The sequence below is a fragment of the Malus domestica genome, chromosome 16 (assembly GCF_042453785.1).
Source record: "Malus domestica chromosome 16, GDT2T_hap1".
Taxonomy (NCBI): domain Eukaryota; kingdom Viridiplantae; phylum Streptophyta; class Magnoliopsida; order Rosales; family Rosaceae; genus Malus; species Malus domestica.
The window spans coordinates 21849843-21858420 of record NC_091676.1 but is presented as its reverse complement, the minus strand read 5'-3'; the positions used below and the strand labels follow the sequence as shown (position 1 = coordinate 21858420).

Sequence of the window (8578 nt, the reverse complement as noted above, 5' to 3'; positions counted from 1 at the left end):
TCTGAGTTAATCTGAGTAAATTGTGTAATATTGCATTATATATGAGCTGTTATTAATATTTCAAAATCTGAGTTGATCCAATATTATTGTTTTACCAAATCAGCCATTGAGTCTCATCTAAAACCAAAACATTGCAGCACACAACAATTCCATCCATAAAAGGCTATTCAAGGAATTTCAACCATAAAATGTGCCAAAAAGAAAACAGAAAGAAAGCAAAAAGAGAAGCAAAGTTTGCCATTTTTCATGATAGTTTCATTATCTCACCGAAACCTTTCAAAGAATCGGGACTTACCAAATAACAAAACAAACAGTTCAAAGAATCGGGCAAAAGGCAAAGGCAAAAGGGTTTGGTCAGCCAATTCCTGCTCTAACTGTTGCGAGTTAAGGAAGTTATCAGAAAACCATAACCTGCTAAAACAAAAAATCCATTAGGAAGCCAGGTCACCCGCCATTGCTGAAGCTTCACGACCCAGTTGGCCACGTGTCCCGTCTCCTTCAGTTGTGTTCACCCAGAGTGCCACGGCACGTACGGACTCAGAAACTTGCGATCCCCCGCGAAGCTCGGGTTGACCAGTGCCAGCCTTGACGGCTAAGTACGGACACACCCCTATCGTTTTATATTTCAGTATATAACTATAGTTTCCAGCCACCCCACACCCTCCATTTTCTTAGCTGACTCTCTCTCTCTCCATTATAACCTCCTCATCTCTCTCTCTTTCTATCTGTTTTTCTCATCCTTCCCTATTTATTTTTCTTCTGTCGTTATCCTGTCTGTTTGATATTGTTAGCTGCTTAATTAGCTTTTTTTTAATTTAATTTAATTTAATTTAATTTTAATAAAACTGTTTTGCGTTTTGCACTTTTTTTTTGCATTGGCTCCTCCTTCTGTATATAGTTTCATCCCATCGAGATCACAAGGGGTCCGTGTGAGGAGGAGCAAATTATGCATGTAAATATTGATTAATGCATTCCTACAATATTTCTCTCATTGATTCTTTTGCTAATTTTTAATTAAGCAACCGAACCAATTCGATTAAGCTTTCGAAGCATAGAGAGAGAGATTTGGAAATCATGTTGCAGCATATGACCCAGCAGCAGCAGCAACAGCAGGCGCAGGTTAAATCCCATTTTTTAATCTCAATCTCCGTTCATGCATGCATGCATTCATATAGTGATTTCTGATTGATAATGGTGTTTATATGCATGTATCTTTGTAATCTGCATATTAGTGTGTCTGTGGAAATGTCTTCAGAATTAGTTTTAAGGTATATGTATACATATATATACACACACACGTACATGTGTGTGTGTTTAATCTGCAAATTAGTGTCTTTCGGCAAATGGGTTGTTCGGGATTAGTCTAAAGATTAAAGTATTTCTTAATTATTTTGACATTTATTTCTGCAAATGTGGTTTTCTGAATTAGTCGTAGATTAAAAGATAATTGCATGCTAATCAATTTGTTCTTTACTTCTTTACATGTTTTTTATGCTTTGTTGGGTTCAATGTTGATGTTCTTAGTTGGTTTGGGTCAAAATTTCTTGCCAATTGGTTGAGGGGTCCAGAAGCAAGGAATTTTCATATCCATTCCCTTTCACTTTCACCTCTTTCTGGGATTTCTGCTATGTGCTGTAACCATCATTTTGCTCAATCCTTTTCGCATCTCTATCTTCCCCGGTCGCGTGTGCATTTTGGATTATTCAAATTTGAATGTCTTGTTTGATTTCGACATCTCTGACAATCACAAAATTCATCATCTCGTGTACTTCTGAGTTTTGGATCAACTAGTTGGAATAAAATTAAAGCAAATACAAAACTTTGATCCTGTGCGTTCATAGTATCGATATGGACCTGCTACTAGAGTTCTGTTCCCAAAGAATTTGTAGGGTTAAGGCATTTTACTGTCAATAGAAATGGCACAAGCAAATCTCATCAATTTTGTGCTAACAATCATCGAGCTGGTTATATAGACTTACTAGTTATTTCAACCTTTGTTGCCAATAACACGCACAAAATTGTCATTGTCTTAGGGTTGCTTACTAGTTATTTCCCACTTTTGTATTGGAATAGAATGGGAATATTTAGCTTTTTATGCTTCACCTATAAGCTTTTCTAATCTTGAATCTTTTTGTATTTAGATGGTTAAAGGAGAGCCCTAGTGTGACAAGCATTTCACATGGATAACATAATTGCTTCTTTTCTTCCAATTGCTTATAAATTCTGATTGTTTGTTCGGACCGAGTTGTTTCTGTAAACTGAACAAAACTTACATACCATGAGCTTCCTTCTTAGTTTACTCCTTTAGTTTCTAGCTGCAGTTGGGCAACTTTCATCCTACATGTCACATGTAGCACAAATGCACATCATTTTCTACTTTGCACAAAAAAACCCACCACCAAAACCATCCTTCTTTTGAACACTTAAGTGCTCAATGAATCATATATATACATGGCAGGTTGGTCCACGGAAACTACATAAAAAAAAAAAAATTGGAAAACTGTCCTATTCTTTCTATTTATTTTTAACTTTTTACATGCTTGCTTTATGCATATTGAAAGAAAAAATCCGAGGGAGGGATTGAGGGAAAGTTCTACTGTGAGGCAGGTTGATATGTATTTGCTGTACTAAGATGGAGCATGCCTACATCAATATCTCGTCTAACAAGTTAAAAATTATGATGAATGATGAACTTAACAAAAAGGTTTTATTTTGCAATCTTATAGTTGATGATAAGGGTTTTTTACGTGGATTTTTGTCAGATAATCATATTTTTAATATTGTTCTCTGATGTTTTGCTTGCAGGATGAAATTTCTAGCCAGATTAGCGCTCAAATATTTGAATTTTGCGACCCGGAACTATTCCAAGAGACCCTACAGAATTCCGAGGTCACCACTTCTCCAAATTGCTGCTACGAAGAAAATTCATCCTTTGCAACAAACCTTTCACTACCCCCAGATATAGAAACCACGTTCTGTATCTACCCAGACAACAATGGTAATACTGACGCAAACATTTCCCAAACCCCCACAACTAATAGCACCAACACCACCACCACTGCTGCCAGCGTTCATACCACCGCAACCACCACCACTAATGCCACCAACAACAATAGTGGCAACCTTTCCATAATCTTTGATTCCCAAGAGGAAATTGACAATGATATATCAGCTTCCATTGATTTTTCTCCATCCCCACCCTTTTCGGTACCTTCGTTTCTCATAAACCCGCAAGATCAATTTGATTTCTCTCAAATGCCATTAGCAGATCCTGTTGTTGAGGGATTTTCACAGTACCCTGCCGAACCTGTACCAACTCTTATGACAGCTCCAATAGCATCGGTTTTTGAAGAGGATTGCTTGTCTTCAGTGCCTTCTTATGTTCCTTTGAACCCTTCTTCTCCTCCGTGTTCATTTCTCGGTCCTCCTATGGGACCCTACATGCCTACTGGGCCTATAAATCCTGCTGCATTATCAGCTGACGGTACTGGAATTTTCACCAGCAGCATTCTTATGGCTTCTGAACTGCAACAGAAAGACTTGGAATATCAGGGAGACAGTGGTGGAATTTTCTTTCCAGATTCATTATCGAGGGTTTTTAACCCCGAAGAGCTTCAGGTAATAATCGCTGCTTGCAACTTCTTGGTAGATACTAGGAGATAATTTAAGAAATAACTATTTTATTTCTCACAAGAAACACATCAAACAGTTTAGTTTGGTTTCGAAGTTTCGAACTAAAATCAAGAATGAAGTTTGATAAACCATATAGAACGAAGAGAAAAGGTATATGGAGTCTCTTTACCCTTCTCCTGCTATATCAAGTTGATTTGTTGAGTTTTCAACAATTGTGGTGAATAGTTGTTGAAAATTGAAGAACTTGAAGAACCTTGCCCTCTTAAAAAACCTCTCTGCATTTTAGTCCTGTCTCTCTCATGAGCTTTAGTTGGCCATTAAAGTCAATTGATGGGAACTTAGCGTTGTAAACCCTCGTAGGGGCCACAGCTACAGAAGTACCATCTTGCTTATCTGTTTCTTCTGAACTGTCATCATCTGCATGTAGACTGGAAAAAGTGGTATCACATTCAAATTAACCGATAATATCAGCACGCTTAGCATCGAAATAAGGACATATTTTCTTTCTTGTGCACTAGAAGGGACTAATGTTATTTTTCTTTGCTACTTTTTCTTTGGGTGTAATTTTCACCTTTAATCTCTACAAAAGGCACTTAGTGCTGAGAGTCAGCAACTGGTGAGTGGGGGTGGGAACTCTACTTCTTTACCAACTGAGATTCCAATAGCCGAAGACCCAAATTTTAAAGTAGGCAAGCTCTCTGTTGAAGAGAGGAAAGAAAAGATCCACAGGTACATGAAGAAAAGGAATGAGAGGAACTTCACCAAGAAAATCAAGGTTCTCTCTCTCTATAAAAACATGTGTGAAAAGCATATGCCTTTACTCATATTTGCATGTGTGCGTGTATGTTACTATGTGCGTTTCAATTAGGGATTAGGGTTAAACTCTCACTAATGTTCAAGCAAATATGCAGTATGCCTGCCGCAAAACACTTGCTGACAGCAGACCTCGAGTCCGAGGAAGATTTGCAAAGAACGATGACTTTGGAGAGACCCACAGATCTGCTGGAAGCAATCATGAAGATGATGAAGACGATGAAGTAATGCCTCGTACACTTTTAACACATACCCTATCTTGCAAGAAACAATTCTCAAAATGTTGTGAATTATATTATCCTAGGCGTCTTGTCACCTTTCAAAGTCTTGTCATTGTCCATTGTATTCCAGTCATCTGACATTAGTATATATTCTTACAGGTAGCTGTGAAAGAGGAAGAGGATTTGGCTGATTCTTCGGATATCTTTGCTCATATCAGTGGAGTGAACTCTTTCAAATGCAGCTACCCAATCCAGTCCTGGATTTGAGTAGTATAATAGTGCTAGATTAATAACCTACCAATTTTGCAGGACCCTGTTTCCACCAGTGATGGTTTAATAAAAAATATGAATAATTGGGTCATTATTTATTATTCATGTAAATAATTGAGTCAGGAGGAAAGTATAGAGAAAGTGCTTAACAATGTAAAGTCTTGTGATACTATTTCTTGTACAAACTTCAAACCTTGTAAGGTGTACATTTCATGTCATCTTACTTGAGTACTAGTGGAACCATTGTATCTAGTTTTTCCTCAGTCTTTAGAGACTTAAATTTTTATGAACCCCGAGAGACCTTTAGGGTGAGTTTGAACGAGGGACTTTGAAGTTCTACCTACAAGGCTCGGGACTTTTAGTAGTAACTTTGTAGTGCTTGAGTATTTCAATGATTGTGTTCTTGTAGTGCATTTTTTAACAATCGAGTCTAAAGTTTCTTAGAACTTTAAGGCCCATGACTCAAAATAGGGTTAGGGATAGAGAAGGAGTTTGATTCCCACAAGCACAAAATGTGAAAACCAAAAACCAAATGATTATCAAATGAACCCCTAAGTTTTGATCTTATTCCTTTGATTGGTTCAATTTTACATGGAACCAACCTAGCTCTTCCTTTGTTCATAGAAGAATTTTACTCCTCTCACATTGTTAGTGTTTTCATTGTCACTCTCCTTGTTCGTGTGGTCGTGTTTGTTAGACAATCACTAACCCTAAAAGGTTAACTTATCAAGGAATGAGATAATAGCGTACATCAAGCTTATACTCTGTCGCATGTGTGTGCTTCTCTTGCACATGGTGAGGTAGATATATGAAGACTACAAATAACAAAGAAGTAGAGAATGCAGACTTGAACGCGGAACATATTGCAAAAAAGCTCTGAGATCATGATAATGTGAACACGAAAATTTCCTGAAAAGAAAGAGACAAGAACAACATGCACAAAATAATATTTGTATTTGATGATTTTGGGTTACAATCTCTCTCAAATTTGATCCTCTGATTCGATCTCCGTAAGGTGTTGATTTTTGGATGTGCGATTGATCCAGAGGCCGTCGAGGCTTGATCTTGGATGAACTGTTGGAAGTTTCTTCAAGGGCCGTGGGCTTGATCTTTGAAGGTGGATTTGAGCGGATCTTCAAGGAGCCGTTGGGGCTTGATCTTGAGGATGTGTGTTTCTTCAAGGGCCGTTGAGGCTTGATCTTGAATAATGGTGATGAACGGATCTTCAAGGGCTTTTGGGCTTGATCTTGAAGAACAGTGATGAACGGATCTTCAAGGGCTTTTGGGCTTGATCTTGAAGAACGGTTGGATGTATGGATTTGTCGACGTTGTTGATCCAAAGGGCCGTTGGGCTTGATCTAAGGATGAACGTTCTTCAAGGGCCGTGGGCTTGATCTTGAAGGTGGATTTGAGCGGATCTTCAAGGAGCCGTTGGGGCTTGATCTTGAAGGTGGATGATTGTTGATCCAAGGGTCGTTGGAGCTTGATCTTGGAAGAACGAAGAATGAAGAACGAAGAAGGCTTTCTTGATTCTTCAGGATGAACGGATGATGAACGATGAACACTTTCTTCAAGGGCTGTCGGGGCTTGATCTTGAATTGGTGGAAGTTCTTCAAAGGCCTTTGGGGCTTGATCTTGAAGGTGGATGATTGTTGATCTGAAGGCCGTCGGGGCTTAATCTTGGAAGAACGATGAACGAAGAACGAAGAAGGCTTTCTTGATTCTTCGAAAACTAGATGCTTGAGAGCTTCGGAGTTTCAGAGCTTCAGAGCTTCAAGGTGTAATATGAATTGGTCCCTTGAAATGAATGAAATTGGCTTCTATTTATAGAATTTTCCAAGGCCTAATTTTGAATATAATATTCCAGATGAAATAAGTCATTTCTGCCAAGTGTTGACACGTGTCATGTTTGATGACTTTTCCGATGATTCTTGATTTTTTGTTTAAACACACGCTACATGTAAAATTTATGTAATACATGAGCGTTGAAACTTTGATTTATCGGTCAACATTTATTTACCGAAATTTCGATGTCTACAAATGCCCCCACTTCAAGGCGTGTCGTATACATGTGCTTGTCATGTGTAGGAGATGTGTTTTGAAGTTCCTTATTGTAGATGTCGATACAAGGGCCATCAAGGCTTTATCTTGAATTGGGCTGAAAATGTCTTCAAGGGTCGTCGAGGCTTGCTCTTGAAGGTTGAAATCGGACCACAAGGACTTCATGTGGTAGATGATCTTTGGCTTTGGTAGTGGATGAATCGACACGTATTTTGTTGCGCTTGTTGACTTTCCACATCTTTGATCTTGAACTGGGTTGGAGGATTTTCTGGATTCCTCCAATTGTTGACTTTCCACAGGTTTATTCTTGAACTAGGTTGGAGGATTTTCTGGTTTCCTCCAATTGTTGACTTTCCACAGCTTATTCTTGAACTGGATTTGATTTAAGGGTGGTAGACACTTGATCTTGAATCGGACTTGTGATTTCCTCAAGGGTCGTCGAGGCTTGATCTTGAATTTGGATGGAAGCTTCTTCAAGGGTCGTTGAGGCTTGATTCTTGAAGGTTGACTCAAACACATGACAAGCAGGCACGAGGTGAAGGTGACGACTTGCTGCTTTGCTCAATCTTTCTAATTCACACCTGAGCAGTTTGGTCAACGGTATGATCTTCAAGATTGATGGGCTCTTCTTCCAGTTGGTGATTTGATCTTTAAGGATTTGATTCAAGGGTGGTGAATCGGCACGTGCAGCCCACAACGCCTAGCAAGTCGACCCAAGAATTTGAGGGTCAAAACGAGTCCACTACCCAGAGTGATTGCAACCCTGATGATATGAGATACTTTTGATTTTGAAAAGGTAGCAGATGAATCGACACGTGCTTTGTTGTGCTTGTCTCCACATGCTTTAATGTATCACTTTCCCTTGCCTTATATGTTCTTTGGGCAGATGTGGTATCTTCTCTGGAAGCATAAGATGTTGAGATAATGGGTACTTCGAGAGTAGTGCTAGGTAAGCAATCAGGGAAGGGTTCCAAGCAGTCGGTTCCTGACTGGGAGTTTGACACCAAGTGCTGGTTGATTGCTCTTTTTCTCATTGTCCTGCAGGTAAGAACAAGGACAAAGAAAAGGACAGGGAGAAAGCATGATATGAAATACTCTTGCTTTCGAAGAAGTGGTGGCGATTTGACAGCGTTGCATATCGAGGCTTTGCTCTTCGGCGATGGTGCCGTCAATATGTCGAGCTCTTGGATTCAACTCAGAATCCTTCTGCTGGGTTGGTCGATTGTGCAGGGAAAGAAAGACTTGATTTTGAAGGAAATCAACACGTTGTCTCCACATGCTTCAAGGTATCATTTTCACTTGCCTTATCTGTTCTTCAGGCAAATGTGGCATCTCCTCGAGTTCCTCAACTCATACTTCTTCTGATGAGTTGACTGTGCAGGCTGCATTCTTCTCTGCTTGTTTTTTCTGCATGTTGTCTCCACATGCTGCAAGGTATCATTTTCACTCGCCTTATCTGTTCTTCAGGCAGATGTGGCAGCTTCTTTGGAAGTACAACAGTAGTGGAAGACGAGTACTCAAGAGCAATACCATGTAAGCAACCAGGCAAAGGTTTCAGGTAGTCGATTCCTTACCTGGGT

At 39.3% G+C, this 8578-nt stretch overlaps 1 protein-coding gene across 3 annotated transcripts; it reads left to right on the top strand.

Moving 5' to 3' along the window:
- The first annotated feature begins 738 nt into the window (after window positions 1–738).
- Window positions 739–5189, top strand: LOC103426059 (uncharacterized). Of its 3 annotated transcripts, none has more exons than XM_029096434.2 (5): window positions 739–1119; window positions 2806–3618; window positions 4223–4408; window positions 4545–4670; window positions 4827–5189. In XM_029096434.2, the coding sequence occupies exons 1-5, from the start codon at window positions 1075–1077 to the stop codon at window positions 4932–4934; spliced, it is 1278 nt and encodes a 425-aa protein (XP_028952267.2). In that variant the 5' UTR covers window positions 739–1074; the 3' UTR covers window positions 4935–5189. The 3 variants fall into 3 exon arrangements, with proteins under 3 accessions (XP_028952267.2, XP_028952268.2, XP_028952266.2); XM_029096435.2 differs by lacking the exon at window positions 739–1119 and adding an exon at window positions 2270–2458; XM_029096433.2 differs by lacking the exon at window positions 739–1119 and adding an exon at window positions 2549–2704.
- Window positions 5190–8578: the final 3389 nt, after the last annotated feature.